At 30.1% G+C, this 21,493-nt stretch overlaps 3 protein-coding genes across 3 annotated transcripts; all 3 read left to right on the forward strand.

Annotated features, from left to right (window-relative positions):
* The first annotated feature begins 4,156 nt into the window (after positions 1-4,156).
* Positions 4,157-5,560, forward strand: LOC113847350 (protein SRC2-like). The gene has a single exon (XM_027476396.1). It carries the CDS (start codon positions 4,330-4,332, stop codon positions 5,209-5,211), a length of 882 nt encoding a protein of 293 aa, XP_027332197.1. The 5' UTR covers positions 4,157-4,329; the 3' UTR covers positions 5,212-5,560.
* Positions 5,561-7,976: 2,416 nt separating this feature from the next.
* On the forward strand, positions 7,977-11,730 carry LOC113847603 (60S ribosome subunit biogenesis protein NIP7 homolog). Its single transcript, XM_027476803.1, has 2 exons — positions 7,977-9,748; positions 10,258-11,730. The coding sequence occupies exon 1, from the start codon at positions 8,101-8,103 to the stop codon at positions 8,662-8,664; it is 564 nt and encodes a 187-aa protein (XP_027332604.1). The 5' UTR covers positions 7,977-8,100; the 3' UTR covers positions 8,665-9,748; positions 10,258-11,730.
* LOC113874674 lies at positions 9,272-20,842 on the forward strand. The gene is made up of 6 exons (XM_027512887.1): positions 9,272-9,483; positions 9,613-9,748; positions 10,258-10,658; positions 10,705-11,099; positions 11,147-11,630; positions 20,761-20,842. The coding sequence occupies exons 1-6, from the start codon at positions 9,272-9,274 to the stop codon at positions 20,840-20,842; spliced, it is 1,710 nt and encodes a 569-aa protein (XP_027368688.1).
* Positions 20,843-21,493: the final 651 nt, after the last annotated feature.

Here is a 21,493-nt window from a genome sequence, read left to right on the forward strand (position 1 = left end):
TCTATCTTATTTGACTGTGATAAAGAATAGATAAACGATTAAAGCAAATATTAAGTTCAATTTTAAGGGTTAAAGTTAAGCAATTAAAAATAAGTTTTTTATTTAAAAAAATATATTTATTACATTGAAAATATAACAAAATATTAAATATTTAAAATTAATTTTTATGATTGAGATTAAAAAATAAAACAATTAATAATAATAGTTTCTGTCATTATCTAATTTCTTCAATGTTTCAATTTGGGTCAACTTATTCTCAGCCAACTTAAGTAAGTTGGGTGGGGTTTACCAATGGATAAAATGACCCGATTGTTATTTTATTCTTAGTTTGAAAAGATGACCCAAATGAATTTAGGAATGGACAAGTGACAAGTGTAGTTTGTCGTAACTCATCCTACGAACACCTTTGATGTAAAGTTACTATTTTTTTTTTTCTTTTTCTTTTGCTTTGTTTTTATTTTGCTTATACGATTCTCGTTATTCAAAGTATTTGGAAATTAGCTTTCGCTTTGAAATTTCAGTGTGTCGATTCTCATAGCTGCAATTGACATTTGAAAAGGACTTTGTCCATTTTCGTTTTACGTTTAGAACACCTAAGTTCCGTTTGCATTGAAAATAATTGATTTCGTGGTTGGCTTTGTTATACTCTAGACAAATGGGTGTATACTTTGCACCAAAAGAAGAAAAGGGGTATATATTGCTTCAATTATAATTTCTTTAGGAAGTAATATTTTGAATTTGAAGCTTTTAGCAATATCACACGTGTCTTACCGCATGCTTAGCCTACAAACCAAGTGACAACAATTTCGAATACATACCAGATGAAACGGATGGATTGAACTTAGTTTAATTATTTAAATGAGTATTTAAAACCATTGCTTATTTATCACATAAATAATTTGATGTCTTACTTGTTAAATTATGTTTATATCCTTATTATTATAAACTTTGTATGGATAACATAATCAATTAATATTTCTTTAAACAACTGTAAATTTATAGTATTAAAATTATTATTTTTAATTTCAATAAATTATTTATTAAAAAAAGATAAGATAGAGTAACTCTTTTCCTTCGCAGTACCTTATTCTAAAAGTTTGTTTTTCTTTTCTAACGTTTCCAATCCAACGAACTTTCGGTCTCAAGACATAAATTACGTTGCAGCCGAATGCAGTTGTCGGTTTCTTTATTAAATTCCATCAAATGTTTTGGAGAGTACTTCAATTCTTTCATAATAATTTCTCTGAGTCCGTCGTCATCCTCCAATATTATGCATGAAACCACACACAAGGCAACATAATTACTTTTTAGTTAAAAAATGTCAACTCTAACTTAAATTAAATATTAAAAATTATTTATTACACTTTAACATTTTAATTATATATATACATTAAAAATATATTTAAAATACTTTGATATGCACTAGCAAACTTTCACAATTTACAAGTTACTCGGAGCATTATACTTAATATTTAATATTTATATGGTATGCGTTGAATTATTTTATTCACTATTTCATTTAGTTATTTAATGATAAATTTTGTGTGTTGAAATTGATGCTTATCATACGGATAAAATGGATACGATTATAATTTATGTGAGATACATGCTCCCCCACCTCCCCAACATTCATCTAATATCCACAAACCCATATTATTAAACAGTGATAATAAATAATTCAAATAATAAAAAGTCAAAAGTATTTATAATATTAATATATTCTAATTAAATTCTAAAACAAATTCGATGTAAATTTCATCTCTTGCCTAAACTAGAAAAACAAAATGGTTGTTTCCAGGGTAACTTGACCCGACTTTCAGAATGTTTGGGCCTCTCATTATTAAAATGGGCCCTATTTGCACATTTTGTAAGGAATTACTTTTTGTCCCTTTTTTCATATCTTATCAAAATTTTTGTAATGTTTATTCTTATAATTCGACCAAAAGAAGAACTCTCATTTGTGAGCACTAACATTAAGCCCACGGTCTATTAGAAACTACCCACGTTCTCACTAAAGCAGGAAAATGATTATAATAGATATAAGCTGCAACATCAACAGATACTCTCTTCGGGATTAGAATCAAGGTTGAATTTTTAATGTTCGCGTAATAAAATAAAATAAACTTTATCAGATTCCATTTTATCTTAAATAATTTAAATAGTAAAATTTAGAATAATATAAAAACAGATTAACGTGGAACCTTTTTATTTATTTGCTGTTTTCAAAGACATATGTAAAAGCAGTGAAAATAATTGTTTTTGTTTCTGTTTCTTATATACCTTTAAAAATTAAAAATACATTATGCTTTTTTAATCAAACTAAGTAAACTGTTACCATTTTTTCTTTTCTTTTTTCTGTCTCCTCTCATTTGGTTGAATTTTTCTTCTTTGAAACCAAAAGAATGTGAATGAGTCTAAAATGAAGTATCTTTAGAAGGCTATTTTATTCCTTGAGTTCACATAAAAGAATGGACTGCGGCTAACTATAAAATTTGATTGGAGGAGAACATAAAGAGAAGAATCTGAGAAGGATCTCAATGACTTATAATAGGAAACAGACAATTTTAATGTGTGATGTTTTTAAAACAATTTTGTTAACAAGTATTTTCAAGGTGCTAGTTTAAAAATTAATAAAATAATATATTGTTATTATTTAAAATATTAATTAGTATCTTTATATTATTGTTTAGTATTTATTTTTAAAATATATAAAATAAAAGGATATATTAATTTTTAATATTATTTGTGGGAAAATACGAAATAAATTGACTGAATCGTACAAGAATAACAATATTTTTATTCGTGAATTATAACATTAATCGATATTGTATGCTTCCTCTTTAACCCGCCATAGAAACTGGAGTAAAGTGACTCGTCAGCCACGTGGACGTGTTCGTTCCACTCCGCTTATGCAAGGTGATGTGTATACGAATGACACTTGACTTGGTCAACTACAACTGCTCTGTCATTGGTCATATAAACTCTGGTAAAATACGAGAAAATTTCAATAATATTTAATAAAACTTGTAACAATTTTTTTTTTATCATCATTAATGTTACACCTTAAGTGTCAACTTAACATGTTGACTATTAATTAGATTGGTATTACAAGTTAAGGAATTGATAATAATAGAGTTTATGATGAATGAGAAAATTTGATAATTTTAAAGTTATAAAATGAAAAATAAATTTTAATAATTATTTTTTAAGAATTACGTGGAATTTCTTTGAGATGTGGTATATCAATGTGTTTAATTAAAATTTATTGTTCTAGATAAATAATTTTGTAAACTTTTATTGGTGTTAATTAATTGTAAAATTTTACTTAAATTATATTTAAATAATAAAGTGTTTAATGAATTAAAATAAACAAAATTTAAAAACAATTAAGACTTAAAAGTGGTCATTTTTTCAATAAATGGAATGGAGTGGTATTTTGTTATTTAAACCGTTACAATGTTTATAAAATAAAATGATAATTATAGAACATATATTTATTTTAGAGTATGTGATAAAATTAATATTGTTTTATAAAATATTTAAGTAATTTAATTCACTTTGAAGTATATTTATATTTCCTTTCATCGCACTCTATCATGCTTCAACTACATATTTATTTTCCAAAAAAGTCTTAACTGCACTTACATATCACCTTGCACTATATATATATATATACGAGTACAAATTATTATTTTCTACAATAATTAATATAAATTTTATATTCATAACATGTTTTAATTAATTAATAGTGTAAAAAAAAGTTACACGGGTAAAATACTAAATTAAATTCTATAAATTATATACTAATTATTTTTAAAATTTTAAAATTATAAAAATATAACATCCAAATGCAAATGAAATTAATAAGTATATTTAGGATCATAAATTTTTTATAAAAAATTAAACTTACAATCTTACAAAAGAAATAAAACAGCACAATGTTATTTAAAGGCGAGATTAATATTTAAAAGTTGTTTTTAAAAAATTGTCTAACACTTGAAGATACACAAATTATATATTAAAGTTTTAAAGAACTGAATAACAAACCAATGGACTAATTTACGCGTTGGGCAAATCAAATTCAAACACGACAGCGTGAAACTCTTTCTAGGGAGGTAGTATATGATGATGATTGATTATAGTTTAGCTTAAATATAAAGGCGCCTTCAGGAAACAAGAAAAAGAAAACCACGCTTCAATATCAAAGAGAGGGAAGATTCCTATGTGATCTCCATGTGCTACCATAAGTTCATCATCGTTGACCTCAACTTGTGTTATTAGTTCTTCAACAAAGCCAACACGATACCCATATTCCAAAACACCCTCACAATGGAACAGAGAACACTAGAACTCAACATCACATCGGCCAAGGATCTCAAAGATGTCAATCTATTCTCCAAGATGGACGTATACGCCGTCGTTTCAATCTCCGGCGATCACCACCATAAGCAAAAGGCCAAGACCCCCGTCGACAGAAACGGCGGCACCAACCCCACCTGGAACTTTCCCGTCAAATTCACCCTCAACGAAACGCTTGCGTTCCAAAACCGGTTAACCCTTGATATCACCCTCCGGTGTGAGCGCACACTCGCCGCCGACAGAGACATCGGTCAAGTCCACGTGCCTCTCAAGGAACTCCTCGACCAAACCGGCGACGGAAAATCCTTCCAGCATGTCAGTTACCAGGTCAGAAAACCCTCCGGCAAGCCCAAGGGTGCCTTCAATTTCTCCTACAAATTCGGAGAAAAATTCCCTGCTCCGACGAAACCGGCCGCGGCGGCTCCCAAGGCGGAGCCGGTCACGGCTTACCCTGGTCCGGCAACGAGTTCCGCTTCCGCGCCCTACGCCGCAGGGTATCCTCCACCGCCGCCGCAATATGCGACAGGATATGGGTCATATCCTCCTCCGCCGCCGCAGCAACCGGGTTACGGGTACCCACCACAACCCGGGTATGGATACCCACCACAACCAAGTTACGGGTACCCGTCACAGTCCGGGTATGGATACACAGCACAAGCAGGGTACGGGTACCCTGCTCCTCCTCCAAGAGTTCAGAGAGCGGGGAAGAACAATTTTGGAATGGGATTGGGGGCAGGGTTGCTTGGGGGTGCATTGGGTGGGCTTCTCATTGGGGATATGATATCTGATGCAGGTGCATACGATTCTGGTTATGATGCTGGTTTTGGCGATGCTGGTGGATTTGGTTTTTAATTTTCTTCTTCTTCTTCGTTTAATTTAGTTTTTGTTTTGGTGGTATGACTTAGAATATGTGTATTTCACAATTTTATTTAGTTTTGCTTTCCTTGCTTGTGAAAATGGTGTACAGGACTGGAAGCTACTACTTTGTGTAATTGTTCTTCAAGTTATTACTATGCAGTATCAATACTTTTTATGTAATTTAGTTATTTTGCTTCACTACTCTGTAATTTATTTATTTTTTTGTGTCTTTTGGAATTGCATCATTTGGTTTCTCTGGCAAGGTAAAAGGATGTTTTGTGTTGTTTTATGAGGAGAATGGATACCATTGTTCTACGAAATTGCTGGAGATAATTTCTATGACTGTTTCCTTATCATGTTGCTGAACTGTGGTTTGAACTGAGGAGGAGCCCAATCTCGTTTTAATTTGGCAGTTATTTCCGGGGAAGTAATGAAATTGATATGGTCAAATGTATGCTGCTAGCATTAATGTAGTTAACTGCCCTCGCGATCGGTCTCAAAAGAGTAGTTGCACTACTAATTACTCTAAATTGAAACTCAATTTCATAAAAATAAATAATTGTTTTTAGAAAATTCAAGTTTAAATAGGCACTTATTATCTTTATGAATATATAATGATTTTGTGTTTGATTTAATTTCTTTTCACGAAAATATGCTTGATTTGTTTCTCTTTGTGAATATATAATTTTGAAAAGCTATCGTAGACGATTCTAGCGTTTGTATCTAGATTATTTCATTAACTTGTATAAAACAAACTTCAAACGAATAACAGTAACACTAGGGTTGTATTATATAAAAGGAATAGAATAAAAGAATAAAGGGAATATAAAAACTTCAATGTATTTACTTCCCATGGTGCCTTATTTTCATTTGAAAAATAGAAATAAGTAACTAAGTTAATTACATATATATTTTTATAACTTAAAAATATCTATATCCACATTATTCGTTTTTCCAAATACCCTATGCATATTCTTATTTAATTTTAAATATGCTGTCTCTTTTACTTTATTAAAGATTTCATAAATTTAGAAATATATAGAGATACATATCAATTATCTGAAATTGGTGCTCCATGACAAGATAACGAGATATTACAAGTAGGGACGACGTCGGTGATAGGGTCTGGGTAATTTAAGTTCTAAAATATTCATACATATACATTTCAGTATTAGTTTCGGCTAAACAAGAGTTTAATTTTTTATTATTAATAATATCAATGAATTTGCTAAAATCTCCACTTATGAGTACAACGACAGGTCATCGTCCACGATAAATGATTGCCTTTGAGAATTTTTTTAATAATTTTAAAAAAATAAACTAATTATTTCGAATAGCAAACATAAAAGTCAAAAAACTTAACTACTCAATGGTATCCATCACTCGTAGGAATTCATTGCGCCAAGACCCTCCTCACTTTCATTTATCTGAAACATTTATAATATATTTGTTTGCATTTTTAAAAAGAGTATGTTTCTTTTTTATTTTTACTAAACATAAAATCCTCAAATCATAAATGAATAATCTTATTAAGTTGAGTTTTTTTAATTATATAGTTATTGAACATATATTGTTTTTTATCTAAAAAATTGCAATTAAATTTGACGTTATCGTCAATCAGTTCTCACCGTGCTTAGTCGTTAGCGTGTTCGAGAGCAAGGAAAAATCGGGTCCAGCATGTAATGGGTTTGGTGGAAATGACCCAGTCTTCTGGTTGAAGTGATCTAGAAGTGCAGAAAAATGCATGAACATAAAAGTGCATAAAAATATATATGTAGAGCAAAATGAGCTTCGGTATTTTGTCACGTCATTCTCAACTATGTTACTAAAATGTATTTTTCATGTAAAAAATTCATATGAGTTGGATTTTGAAAGCTTGTTAAAAAATTCTAATGAACTGAACTTCTTCGCCAGTAAAATGCAGTTCAATAGGAAAGAAGGGATAAGTGATTTTGGTTCATACAATGCAATCTTTATTTAGTCACATCACCAATAATAAAAAATTACGAATACCATTTATTTATTTACTAGATCATCACAATTTAGTATGAAATTAAGATTTAAAAATAGTTTTACAATGATGATTATAATATTTAGAAGCTTTCTAAAATTGAAATTGCAACTCAAAAACCCAGTTTCATAAAATGATAACATAATTATAATTAATATTTATTTCTCAAATAGTAATTCTTCCCTCTGACTATCTTTATTTTAAAATATGGTTTTATTGCACAATGTTGACATTTTCTGTGATTGAATTTTTATTGATTAGTTTATTAAAACAATTTTAACACTGACTGTTATTTAAAAGGTAATAAATTATACTTTGTTTTATTACCTATTATCTTACGGTTTAAATATAAATTTTTATTATGATAGAATGATTTAATTAGAACACATTTACAAGACATAAGAAAATTAATTAGTGTTAATTGATTAAAATTAACAAACATTAAAATTTTATAATAAGGATAGTTTTATTAATTTTAAACAAAATAAAGGTCTTAGATTTGAGTGTATCATATTTATAAAATAGGATTTTTTTAATGTAAATTTTAAAAATACAAGAGGTTGTGTAAATAGTGTAAAAAAATCTAAATTAAAACAATCAACTTTTTTTGTCGTCAAAAAATATTTTACTCTAGAGTTGTCTGAGCCATATTGAGCCCAATAAGTCCAAAAGTGTTAATAGCGGGCTTACGTTGACGAGGCCCGTGCTTTGTTATTAGTCTTCAATTCCACTTCGTTATCTTGATTTGACAAGAAAACAAAACAAAACCCAACCCTCGTTTTCTTGCGAAAACAGAAGCCGATAAACCCTAATTGCAAAATTGACGGTGTAAAACCCTAGAAAGAAGCAGTAGGAGAGGAAGAAGAGGAGCAATGAGACCCTTGGACGAGAAGGAAACGAGCGCAGTGTTCGAGAAACTCTTCAAGTTCGTTGGTAACAACCTCAAGAACATCGTCGAGAACCCCTCTCACGAAGGCCCCGATTCAAACCCTGGCCGCTACTGCTTCCGTCTCCACAAGAACAAAATCTTCTACGTCAGCGAATCACTGGTGAAGCGCGCCACGAACATCGCTCGTCCCAACCTGGTTTCCCTCGGAACCTGCATTGGAAAATACACTCACGGCGGAAACTTCCACCTCACCGTTCAGGCCCTCAACTTGGTCGCCGCCAATGCCAAGCACAAGGTCTGGCTCAAGCCCCAGTCCGAGATGTCCTTCTTGTACGGTAATCACGTCCTCAAGAGCGCGTTGGGTAGAATCACCGACAACATTGCTCCCGGCGATGGTGTTGTCGTGTTTTCCATGGCCGATGTACCATTGGGTTTCGGAATCGCCGCTAAGTCCACGCAGGATTGTAGGAAGTTGGACCCCAATGGTATAGTTGTTCTGCACCAGGCGGATGTAGGAGAGTACTTGAGGATGGAGGATGAACTTTGATGCATGGGGTTCTGTTGTACGGGGCTTTTTTAGTGTTTATCATGTGAATTGGATTGCCTTGAGATTGGTTTTGATCCTTTTTCAATCTCATGAAATAATATTACTTTTTATATAATTATATGTCTACTCTTTGAGGATTGATAATCGTATTCCTACGTGGCAGTTGCCTGTTATTTTGTGACTCAGGATTGGTGTAATTTTATGTCTTGAGGATTAATTTTGTCAAAGGAAAGTAATCAATGAGGACTCGTTTAATATTTTCTTTGGTATTATATAGTTTCATTTGAAGGTAAAAAAGTTATTCTATTTAAAAGACAAACAGTGCGGGTAACTAACTTTCGGAGTGTACGCAATCTTTTGCTTGATGTGAAGATAATTTAACCTAACTTGTATGTAGTTGGCTGTGTTTTAATCCCAATTTTACCTGGGTGTTCCAAGCAAGAAAGTTATTTTCGTTCTCTAAGAATTCTCGTGTTCCTTGTCCCGGGGATTACAAAGTTTTCGAGGAAACTAGTGAAGGGGAATCACTATTTTGATTCTATCAGTGATGTATTGGGTAAAGTTGCTTCTGACCCTGAGCTAATTGAGCTTGAGACAATTGCTGATAATGATTGTACTAGCAAGGAAGGAAATTGCTGATAAACTGAATCCTAAACTTAATGCTGCCAACGGTACATTGGTCAATAGATTGAAATTCGGTGAATCAGGAAATTCCAATGTGCAGCAAGAAACAGAGATTGGATGCATGAGAAGTATAAAGATAAAGGCCGTTGTCTGGTTCCCAGGTTTGCAAGTGACACCTGGAATGAAATTGAAGAGGCCAGTTTCATCCTTGGCTTGTATATATTTGGGAAGAACCTTGTAGTGAAAAGATTTATTGGTAATAAGAAGATGGGAGATATACTGTCATTCTATTATGGGAAATCTTATAATTCTGAAAAATATCAGATGGTCTGGATGTAGGAAAATGAGAAGCAGAAAATGTATTTATGGGCAGAAAATATTCACAGGACCAAGGCAGCAAGAGCTTTTATCTCGTTTACTAACAAACATGTCAGAGGAATGTCACAAAAAATTACTTGAGGTACTGATTTAAATTCTTCCAAATTTTTGAGATTATAATATCATTGTTGCTCCACTGTAATGGATTGGATCTACCAATCCTTCGTTCACCTTAATTGCCTGGGAAAAAGGCCATGTCTCCTCCTTCCCAATTCCCAACCATATATAGAACAAAAAGAAACATTTCAAAATACCAGAATTTACGGGTGTCAACAGTTTAGTCTTGAATAAACATCTTTCAAAGCCACTCTTTCTTTCAGTTGTAGTGCTTAAATCAAGTAGTATTCAAAAGTCATCGTGTTTGACTTTTGTTTCTATGTCATAATGGAAAAGATATTTGCAAGAATCATTTTGAAAAGTCTGAATTCCTCCCCCTTTTTATCTTGTCTTGAAAAGTCTTTTGCATACCTCAGTAGTTATGCAGAACAAAACTATTGTCTTAGCAGGTCTGCTGCCTATTAGTTTGTCTTCTTTTATTTATTCTTCACTATGAATGTGTTATAACTAATATTAAATTCAACTACTTTCTAGGTGTCCAAGACATTTGTAGAGGGGAAAATGCTTCTAGAAGATTATGTTTTTACTTTAAAGGCCTCTGTTGGGCTCAAAGCGCTTGTTGAGGGAGTAGGAGTTGGTAAGGGGAAAGAAGATCTTACAGGTCTCACCATAGATTCCACGAGGTCCACTCAAGCACTTCCTGTTCGTCAAGAAATACCAGTTGGCAAAGCATGTTCAATGCTTGCACCTTCAGAAATAATAAGCTTTCTAACAGTTGATTTCAGATTAAGTAAAGCTCGAACAAGTGATCTCTTCTGGGAAGCTATTTGGCCTCGTTTACTTGCCAGAGGTTGGCACTCTGAGCAGCCAGATAATCATAATTATGCTGTTGCTTCTAAGAATTCTCTTGTCTTCCTTGTCCCTGGGGTCAAAAAGTTTTCAATTAAACTAGTGAAGGGGAATCACTATTTTGATTGTCAGTGATGTCCTGGGTAAAGTTGCTTCTGACCCTGAGCTAATTGAGCTTGAGACAATTGCAGATAATGATTGCACTAGCAAGGAAGGAAATGGGTTGACAAAAGATACAAAACTGGACAGCGAAAATTCCGCTGATCAGCCCCGCCACTGCTGTCTCAAGGTAAAAACTCCAAATCGCAGTTCGGATGTCATGAAATTTACTGTTGTGGACACAAGTCTGGCTATTGAAAAGATGGCAAAGGTGAGAGAACTGAGAAGCTTGCCATTTGGAGTTTTAAAAGCTTGTAGTTTTGAAAATGACTCAGATGATGAGAATAGTTCAGAGGAGCAAGCAAATGAATCTGTGTCTGTCAATATCATATGCTTTGATCGGGGAGATAATGATAATACTAAAGCCAGTAAGTCTAATGTAAGTAAGGTGTCTCTTCACACTTGAATGGTTTAGAAAACAATGCTTCAAAAGAGGAGCTTCCAAGGAGCAGCATGGGTTCGACTAGTCTATCTGCCGTCTCCACGGACCCTAAGACAGAATGCTTAAGCAACGCACAGAGACGAGATGGTATGAAGTGCCAATCACTGCTGAGAATGGCATCTGATAACAATAATGATCTAGTTCCTGTCACAAAAAGGAGTAGATTAAAGGCCTGTAGCCGAGCAAAGAAAAATAGCAACAGTGCCAATTTCTTTGTGGTTCCGAGAGTTAAAAAGGAGGCCAGTTTTTGTCCAGATCTGGACAATTCAAATTCTACTGAGAATGTAACTGCTAACTTCTTTGTTGCTCCCAGAGTAAAGCAAGAGAAAGCCAGCTACTGTCCTAACAAGTCTAAATTTAGTGAGAATGTTCTTTCATGGGTAGTTCCACCCCAGGATAAGTCATTAGCAGGTTTTCCAACCCAGAAGAACAAGACATTAGCAGATTCTCTGGAAATGTTAAATTCAATTTTAAGGGTTAAAGTTAAGCAATTAAAAATAAGTTTTTTATTTAAAAATATATTTATTATTGAAAATATGACAATATATTAAATATTTAAAATTATTTTTTATGATTGAAATTAACAAAATAAAACAATTACTAATAATAGTTTCTGTCATTATTTTATTTCTTCAATGTTTCAATTTGGGTCAACTTATTCTCAGCAACTTAAGTCAGTTGGGTGGGGTTTACCAATGGATATCATGACCCGGTTGTTATTTTACTCTTAGTTTGAAAAGATGACCCAAATGAAATTTAGGAATGGACAAGTGACAGGCGTAGTTTTCACTAACTCAATTTAGTAGAGTCCAAATTCAATTTGATGGTGTATGTAGTAATTTGGATTTCGATTTTTACAAAACGGTAACGTAGCACGGGTTGAGACAGGGCATCTGTCCGTATTTAGAATCAGTTTTTTCTGTGAATGCGCCCTCCCAAATCAGAAAATGGTGGTGTGTGGTTTAGTTTTGGATTTATTCCCAATAATAATAATAATAATAGTAAATTAGAAAGGTTTTAAAAAGGGTAAAACAAATTGATGAGAAGTTGATAGAGGAAAGATTATAGGAAGTGAGGGAAGAAAAAAAGAGAGAGATAATCTTTTAATTAAATAAATCCTTAATAGATTTTTTTAAGAGTAGAGTTTGTTAAGAAGGTACTAGATTTTTAATCTTATTCAATATTTTGCATTGGTAATAAAATTGTTTTAAAGGTTTGTTATAGATTAAGATGGTGTTTAGGAGTAAAAAAAATTTCCTAAGTTATGGAATTTTATTGATATAATTTGTGGTGGATGAATGAGTTGTATATCTTAGAAGCTTGAATACATCTTGAAGATTGTGTTAGGCAAATTTCAATTAGAATTTGTGCGATTTTAGATTCTTATCCGTCAATTTCTGCTTAAAAATAAGAAATTTGAAATTTTAGTAAAACATGCCAGATCTCGACATGTTTTCATAAGAGTAGATGGAAGTTCTCTATTTTTTTGTCAAAAAAGAGAAAAAATTGAGGAGTTTTGAGGATTTGTAATAAAAGTGATACTTCAATATGTTTGCTCATAAAGTTGCCTGAAATGATTTAAAATGAAGGAAGAATTTTTTACAAGTCCAAACATCAACCGACGTACAAAAAGTGAAGAAATGTGCTGAAAAGCGGCATGTCTTGGAATGGTTATTAGCTATTTTACTAACAGTTATCACTAATATCGAAACAACAGTTGCGGATCAAAACATATAAAAAGATCATGAAACGAGAAAGCTATAGTAGCTACACAACGTACTCAAGGAATTTACAAAAGAGTTCGCAGGGGAAGAAAGAAAAAGACAAACTTATATATAAATAGACTAAATTTTATGTTTAAAGGTACCACTTTTACACATACTACCAAGAAATCCGTGTAAGTCAAAATTCTATACACCAGTTAGACTCAGCAACTCAGAGAGATCAACAGACCTGAGTTGAGTGTAGTCAAAGTTATACGTTTACATTTTTACAATTTGCTACAATTCAAGTTTATTTTTGTGTAACTATTATCTTTATGTTTAATATTGCTTTATCATTCTTCTATTTTCATTCTTTTTGATTATTTTACCTTACTGCGTTAATTTTATTATACGTTAAAAATACACTTAAAAGAATTTAAAAGAGAATCTAAAATTCAATCTTGAAATTGTTCTTGAATTCATTTATTTACTAATTGCAAATGTCACCGCTAAATAGATGGCAAAGTGATTGTTTGTTTCGAAGTTCAATAAAATATATTTTTAGTGAAGTGTGTTGTGTATTAAAAAGCATGAGAATTGATGTATTAACTTGAAGAGTAGCAAGTTCAAAGAAAATAATGCAAAAGGTAATAGAAAACTAAAGAGCTAGAAAAGGTTCATTTTGAGTTAGTTGATGCATTCCGTGTCACCAGAGGTATACGATCATGTTAGGTATAGAGAGATGTCTGAATTATGACGGGACCAACTTGAAGAATGCTGAATTATATAGCTAATTTATATACATTCTAACTCAATTAATGTACAAAAAAAGATATTAAGAATCTTAAAAATAAGAAATTTAAGAATTAAATTATATTTTTAACAAAATGTGTGATTACAACTTCATTATTTAGCTATTAATATAGTTTCAATTATTTAATTATTGAAATAGTTTTTGTTTTTAGTAACTATGATAGATTAGTAAAATTTTTACACATTATACAGACATTCTTAATTTTAAATAAAATTTTTGAATAAAAATAAAAGTATTGCACATCTATTTTAAAATTTAAATAGATTTACAAGTTAAAAATAACAACAATTATTGTTATTAATTTTTTTAATTATATTAAATAGAACTAAGTTAAAGAGATATGACAATAAAATTTTATTTCACTAGATAAAATTTGCTATATGAATTATATGATGTCATTAAGTTTAGTTAAAAAAAATTTAAAGAGATAAACTTTCAAAATAAAGAAAATTTTAGAGAAATATATTATTAAAAGTCAAATGTTTTTTCTTTATTGATATGGTGCATTTAAATTCAAAATTTAAGAATTAAAGTCAATTTCAGATTGATTAAAATTATGAAAATATTAAACTTATATTTATCTAAAATATGATATTTAGCATTTAAATTTAAATAGAATTAAATTTAAATTAAATGTTAATAAAATAATATTGAAAAGAAATGAAAGTTAATCAAAATAAATATTAAATGTAAAACAAATACATTATATAATAAAAATAAAATAAAATATTAAAATATTTTCATTTAGAAATAGAGAATTAAATTTATCGTATAGATATTGGAATGGTTAGGTTCACATTGGAATGGATATTCATAACCCCAAACTTACCCCCCTTACTTTCATGAATTAGGAAAAACTTCATTTTAGAGAGGGATTAAAATGATTTTTTTCTTCGCTTAAAGTCAGATTAAAATCAAATATTTATGGTTTACATTTAATTATTGTGTCTAATATAAATATTATAGGTTTATATTGTATCATAATAATTTTATTATTATTTTTTATTCAATTTAATTTAGATTTGACTTAGACAATGTACCTAAAATTAGTATACGAAAATTAAAATACAAAATTTTACTTAAACAATATTGAATCACTTACCACTCAAAAATTACTAATTAATTTTATATAAAACTCATTAATACATATTTCACCATTTTTAAATTTAGTGCAATTTATTTTGAGGTGAATTTTTTTTAGAAAAATAATTTAAAAAATATTTTTCTAAAATAATTTATTTTTATACAAGAATAACAATTTTAAGCATAACTGTACTTTTTTTTTTCAACTAATAATGTTTAATTTAATGTGTCGAGCTGTTACTTTTCAGCTTTGAGCATTCTCAATATTACCCGTGGAATGCACCAATATATATTCCTGACCATTAATTATTATCAGACACTTAAGGAATGGTAGTCTTCCTCTTAAAAAAATTACAAATTAATGCGGTTAAGAGAATTTATAAAATATTTTATATATGTTTTTATTAAAGATAAGTTTATTTGAGTTAGATAAAATTAACGAAAGATATATATATATATATATATATATATATATATATATATATATATATATATATATATATATATATTCAAATATTCAATATAACCATGTTAGAACTTGAATTTAAAACTACGTATTAATTTGAAATAATCCTTTACCAATTAATCATATATTTATGATTTTTTTATAATTTAATAAAATAAATTATTTTAAATTTAAGTGACTTGAAATACATATTTCGTTAAAATTAATTAATCTAACTTTTTTCTTTCATTTCACCAATCACTTGCACAACCGAAATAACTAAGAACACAACCGTGCAAATCATATTATTAGACATTAAATTAAGATCAAATATTCGTCTGCACATTACTTTAGATTCTTTAATCGGATATATTTTTGTCCCTTTTCAATTGTTAGTAAAAAAGGAATATGACAATAAAAATTCTCCTAAAATGGCGTTGTGGGAGAATTGATCCAACATTCCTTGTGTTGAGCACTTTATTCTCAAAATCAATGAAAATTCCCCCATTCCATCATTTATAATCAAAGTTAGGCATAAACCTAACAATTGATGAGCAAACAAACAATTCTCATCTACCTTTAATCTTATTCTTTTCTATCACGAAATTCCGAACCTTACTTTTCTTTCTTCATCGTTGAAAAATTCTCATCGGTATCTGAATTATACGCATTCATATATGATATAACTTCACTAGTCCAATCGGATTGTCTTCCTTTTTTTAAACTCGTTTCCATTAGAAATGGAGAATAAGTTCATATACCTCCGCGGGGCCATCATCCTTTAGTATTTAAGATGCCCATATTTTGATCAAGGTAGATAATCATTTCAAAATGAAGATATGTTTTAGCATTATGTGTAAAACATAATGCTAAGAAACTGGTGTTTACACACTTAAGCCTATTTGAAGTTGGTTGAAATATAAATAAATAATCAATTAAAAACATTTGAAACTTATCTGATATACCAAAATATAATATTAAATTTGGGAGAGTAAAATATAAATAAAATCAGCATATTTAGATATGAAATTGTAGATACCAATACTTTTAAGATTGATTAGTTTTTAAAAATATTAAAATATGAATAAATTAACACATTTAAAGATCATGTTTAATTATTATTATTATTACAGTTGGCAAATTTATAAAGAGTTCCAGAAAGGAAGGGATAAAGGCATAGCATCTCTTGGTTTCCCACGTAACCGTATATCTCTACTTAATCAACAATGTTTATTAAGAGTATCGGAACAGATCATATTGCATGTTGTTCAGTGTGTGTTACTTTATGTTAAACAAATCTTTTACTTATTTTTTAAGAAAAGTCGTATGCGTCTCTGATATATAACTTATTATAATTACAACTGAACTTGTTAGTTTCAATAATTAAATGTCACAATTTATTCTCTTCAAAAATCATACATGGTCACCCCTCCATATATCACAATCGCATGATTTAGGTTTAAATTTATGAATTATTGGTAGGGAACAATTTATAATTTTATTATGAAATCTTCAATAAAATTTTGAATTGTAAGAAAACTCCCTCATCTTCCCTAAACCCTAAAACTATTTAGAAAAAAATAATAATTTGTTTCCTATACTCACAAAGCCTGCTATAAGTAAGATCTCATTGTTGTACTTTTCTTTGCACATGGCTATGATGCCTTATCTACAACATTTATCCTTTTTTTAAATCTATTTTCATACATTATTGATCTTGTCTCATATTTTCTCTTTATCCTTCTCATCTCTCTCTTTAACTATGGAAATAGAATTTTTCTAATTGAAATGGGTCCATACAATATAATTACTACAAACAAATTTACCCTTTCCAAAGGAAAATACCTTTACCTAAGCAAACAACAACTTTTCAACCCAAGAAATAGGAAACTTCTAAATCTTATTATTGAATGGATAACTTATTGAAACAATGTTAATAACTGATGGTTTATTAATTTTTATGTAATATAATTAACATGACTTGTATGGGCTAACCTTTAATGCAACAAAGCAATCATCAATAGTTTCTTTTTTCAATTTAAGGTTTTTCTTTTTCTTTTTTTTTTCCTTTTACATTTCATCATATTTGATTGTTTATCTTGAATTTAAAGATTTTTTTTTTTGGGGTCAAGGATCGAATTTAAATAACATATCAACAAGTAGTTTTTTCATAATTTTGAATAGATATTTTAACGCATGATTCATATCGACTGTATATGTACTTATTTTCATTACAAAATCATTGAGCATTAATTGAACTATTTTTTTTTCCATAATGGCACGATGATTGTTACTGTAGTTTTGGAAGTATACAATTACATGGGTGTTGCATTATTAATGTTAGACATTGGTGGTATTTTCTCATTTATCAACGTTTTATCACAGAATCTGTGTGTTTTGAAAACTATTATTCTCCTTTGTTGGCTCAAAAGTATTTTTGATGTAGTAAAAGGAATAATAAAATGGCTTAAAAGTCGGATGATCTAGTGACATGGCGAATTGGTGCGCATGCACATACTTATAGACATATATAGGTGAAATATTTGGTTTTTAAGTTGATAATCTTTGTCACTGAATATATATATATATAAGCAATCTATTATTACATAATGCAAAGCCGTAGCCAACAGCAACTTTTTGGTGACTAGAAAGATCTTAGCCTCTCTTTTTCAAAGAAGAAGCTAATATAGAAAGACATATACGTCTCTCAAGGATGTCGATACGAGCAAGTATCTTAATTTGTTCAGAGTAGTAGTATTTTGTCTCTGGCTTTTCTGTTGAGACATTAACAAAGGTTTGTTGTATATACATGTAGCATTACATCTATCGTGGAGCCAAGCCCTATATATATGATTCTCTATGTGACATGGGGTTAAAGAAGTAACATGCTTTAAAAGTTGGTCGTTTAATGACTAAGGAGATGTTCGAATAATTTTATCACAACCAAAAAAGGGCAAAATCCCTAAAAGTAACTATTAACGCTGATTTGGCATATCAAGAAACCACAACTTGGAAATGTTTTGGATATATTGGGAATCAAAATTGTGCGAGGCGGGAAGTTGTGGTTAGAAATTGGTTTTGATGCCACTTCATTGTCTTCGCCATTACCCTCAAATAATTTTCCTTGTTCTTGCCGTGAGTATTTGATACAAGTACGTTTACTTCACTAACACAAACTTCTAGAGAAGAATATTTATACCATTCAAATAGCAGAATATTTTGAGGGGAGGAGCCATCACCCATTACTGTTAGTGTCTATGAGTACGTTGCTTGTAATAAAAAAAATTATATATATTTGAATTTGTGGAAATAATTGATTTTAAGTTATGGACTAATTAAAGGAAGATACGAAATTGAGAAGAGTGACAAATTAAGGTGGTCCAATGGGATTATTCGAAAGGAATTCGAGAGAAACTGACAAAGAGAGAGAAAATCTTTGTGTCAGGAGAAGGAAATGTAGAATTTTGGTTTGTGTATATATGTCTCTGTCACAGGACCATGTGGCGCGAGGAGGAGGTAACAATTTGAAGCAAAGTCATTACCATGGGGTCGATGAGAATTAATGTCCCTAAAGTACTACAACTTTTGATGTTGGATGTGTTGGAATCAAGCTCAGTTACTTTTATTGGCTAAGTTTATTTATCAGTCTAAATGAGTAAATAAACAAGCTAATTAGTCATTCTTTTATTCGATATGTTATTTTTTAGGTTGTATTCTTCTAATTGGCTTAAATCTCAATAACATTGAAGCAAAGTAATTCTTCTAATTAATATGCTTGTCTATGCATATTTCTACCTTTTCTAGAAATTGGATTTGGCGCGAAACTGTTTAGAATTTGGCCTAGCATGCGTGTGTGCTTGTGTATTGTCTACTTTGTAGGAATAAACTCCAAATTTAAGGAATATTTTAAAGTACAGACACTTAACTATTTGTACCTCAAAATCTTAAATGAGACTCTTCGAAGACTTAAAGATCCGTTTGAGAGTCAATTTTTTTAAAAGATTTTTTTTAATAAAAAATCATTAATTTAATAAATTTAATCTCAAAAATAAAAATTAATCTCTTTTTCTTTCTCCTCCATAATCATACTTCTAAACATAAGAAACCAAAATTTGCGTAAGTCACGTAGACAGTTTCAATGGGCAAAGATAAAGTAATTGGGTAATAATTGAAGCACTACACTGTACCTTATAAGTTTGTAGACTGAGTTTTGAGTTTTGTGCAAGGAGAGATTGAAGGGTTTAACTAGAGATAATTGGAATCTATCGATCATGTCCAAATCTACTACTTAGGAGAAGATGAGAGCTTTAGTGTACATGGATTACAACTTGTAAATACAACCGCTCCACCTAACCTTTTTCCTGCATATAAAGCTGGAAAATTTAAATGTATGGTCAATATTAATTGAAGGGAAAATTTTATTTATAATTTTGGATTAACATAATTTTATTCATATAATTGCTTAAAAAATGATAAGAAATCTGTGTTATAAAAATATATATTTATATTATGATAAAAGAAATAAAAGATTAAAAGGTAAAAAAATGAGATGAAATTTTATTAAATTTCAACACGTGTGAATATAAATTCATTTTAACTTCAAATTTAACCATCTATTATAGACAAAGAGGGAAAGAAGTAATTATAATCACACAATTATATATAGAAAATTAAAACTTTTTATCCAAGTTATCATCTTATCAATTATATATACACTCATTTGCACACTTTCCGTTATATATATATATATATAATTATAATAATTTTGAAAATTCAACATAGGGACTTGGATTGAAGGAAAAATTTATGATTTTGTATTATATATCATCGAAAGACCCCCCCTCACAAATTATAGTAATATAAATTGAAGGGTGGCGATGTGTATTGTCAAAACTAGTTAGGCGAACAAAAGGCTTTTACCGAAAGCATAAATTAGCATAGATAGTTAGGCAACAAAGACAAATCTGCTAGGAAAGCCTCACCCCAATATACGTTTGTGTCTAAGGAAATTCAACAATGTTATTTCCTCACCATTCACCAACGACCATCATTAATTGAAAACAATTCCTTTCATCTTTGGTCCCCACACCCATTATATGCACTTCTTGATCGTTCCCCACAAACCATAGGAAACCTTTTGGAAAAGTGCATATCATTTATTTAAGTCTACTGTGCAGTGAGCATCCCCTTTCTACTTAAAGAAATTTATTCCATTACCATTCAAGTCCAAATTATACAACTCCCCTCTCCCCCACCTTTCCACTCATAGTTTTCTTCACCACTTCACTTAAAGATACAATTTGATTGAAATAGCCCCACTAGTCTCTCACTCACTGAGGAACTTGATTTGCTTTATGTGACACATTTTCATTTTCTCCAATATATAAAACTTTTTTGTTTTTTTTTAAAACAATCACTTATTTTTAAAATATATAAAAGCTGACAAGAATAAGCTGCTGTTCTTGTAAAATAAAATGAATAAAAGTGCATATTGTGGTAGTTCTTTTTACTGAGTTGTTATTTGTTTTTGACTGTGTTGCAGAAGAACAGTTTCTTCCCCAAACAAAACAGAGATTCTGAATGCGTGGGGTTACGATGCTTGGAGTACGCAAATGGAAAAGTGAATCTGGATTCCCCCAATCGGATTACGATGATCGATGAAATTAATCGAGGCCCCCCCCCTTCTCCCCAAACACACCTTTCTCTTAAGACTCTTCTTCGCCGGGTCCCACCTTAGCTGTATTCACATCCAAACAACCCTCTATTTATAGTATACTATATATCTTCCATTCTTCTCCGTACTCATCAAATGTCAATTTCAGTTTTTAATTTTATTACATTGATTAAAAATTTGTTTTTTTTTAATTTTAAAATAAAAGCTTAAATTTGGCTCCAATCAGTGTTTTACATTGAATTGGCCTAAGCTTAATAAAAAGAAACTGGATAAATCAAGCTAAAAAGTCTAAAATTAATTTGAGGTTAAAATTTCATGTCTAAATTTTATATTTTAGGAGGCTTGATGGAGTTAGCTCAACAAATCATTTTCACTAGTTCTACTTGATATGGATTCATGTTTATAAAAAGTGACAAATAATTTATATATGTTTTTAATCGTTTGTAAGTCTATGAAATTTTAATTTTAGTCCTTTAAAAAATTACTATTAATATCTAATCATTTTATCCTTTCTTAATAAAAAATTGACATGCAATAAATATTTTAATTAATCATGTTGATACCAAAAATAAAAAATTTAAATTTTAAAAAATTAAAATCT

The sequence above is a fragment of the Abrus precatorius genome, unplaced genomic scaffold (genome assembly GCF_003935025.1).
Source record: "Abrus precatorius isolate BTA unplaced genomic scaffold, Abrus_2018 Scaffold8, whole genome shotgun sequence".
NCBI lineage: Eukaryota > Viridiplantae > Streptophyta > Magnoliopsida > Fabales > Fabaceae > Abrus > Abrus precatorius.

Bases quoted from the DNA above. Each gene is read 5' to 3' on its own strand.
- LOC113874674 (XM_027512887.1), top strand. From the start codon at position 9,272: ATGATTGTACTAGCAAGGAAGGAAATTGCTGATAAACTGAATCCTAAA. The intron at 9,484-9,612 runs GCCAGTTTCATC...GAAAAATATCAG, and splicing joins CCTGGAATGAAATTGAAGAG to ATGGTCTGGATGTAGGAAAA. The intron at 11,100-11,146 runs GTAAGTCTAATG...TGAATGGTTTAG, and splicing joins TAATGATAATACTAAAGCCA to AAAACAATGCTTCAAAAGAG.
- LOC113847603 (XM_027476803.1), top strand. From the start codon at position 8,101: ATGAGACCCTTGGACGAGAAGGAAACGAGCGCAGTGTTCGAGAAACTC.
- LOC113847350 (XM_027476396.1), top strand. From the start codon at position 4,330: ATGGAACAGAGAACACTAGAACTCAACATCACATCGGCCAAGGATCTC.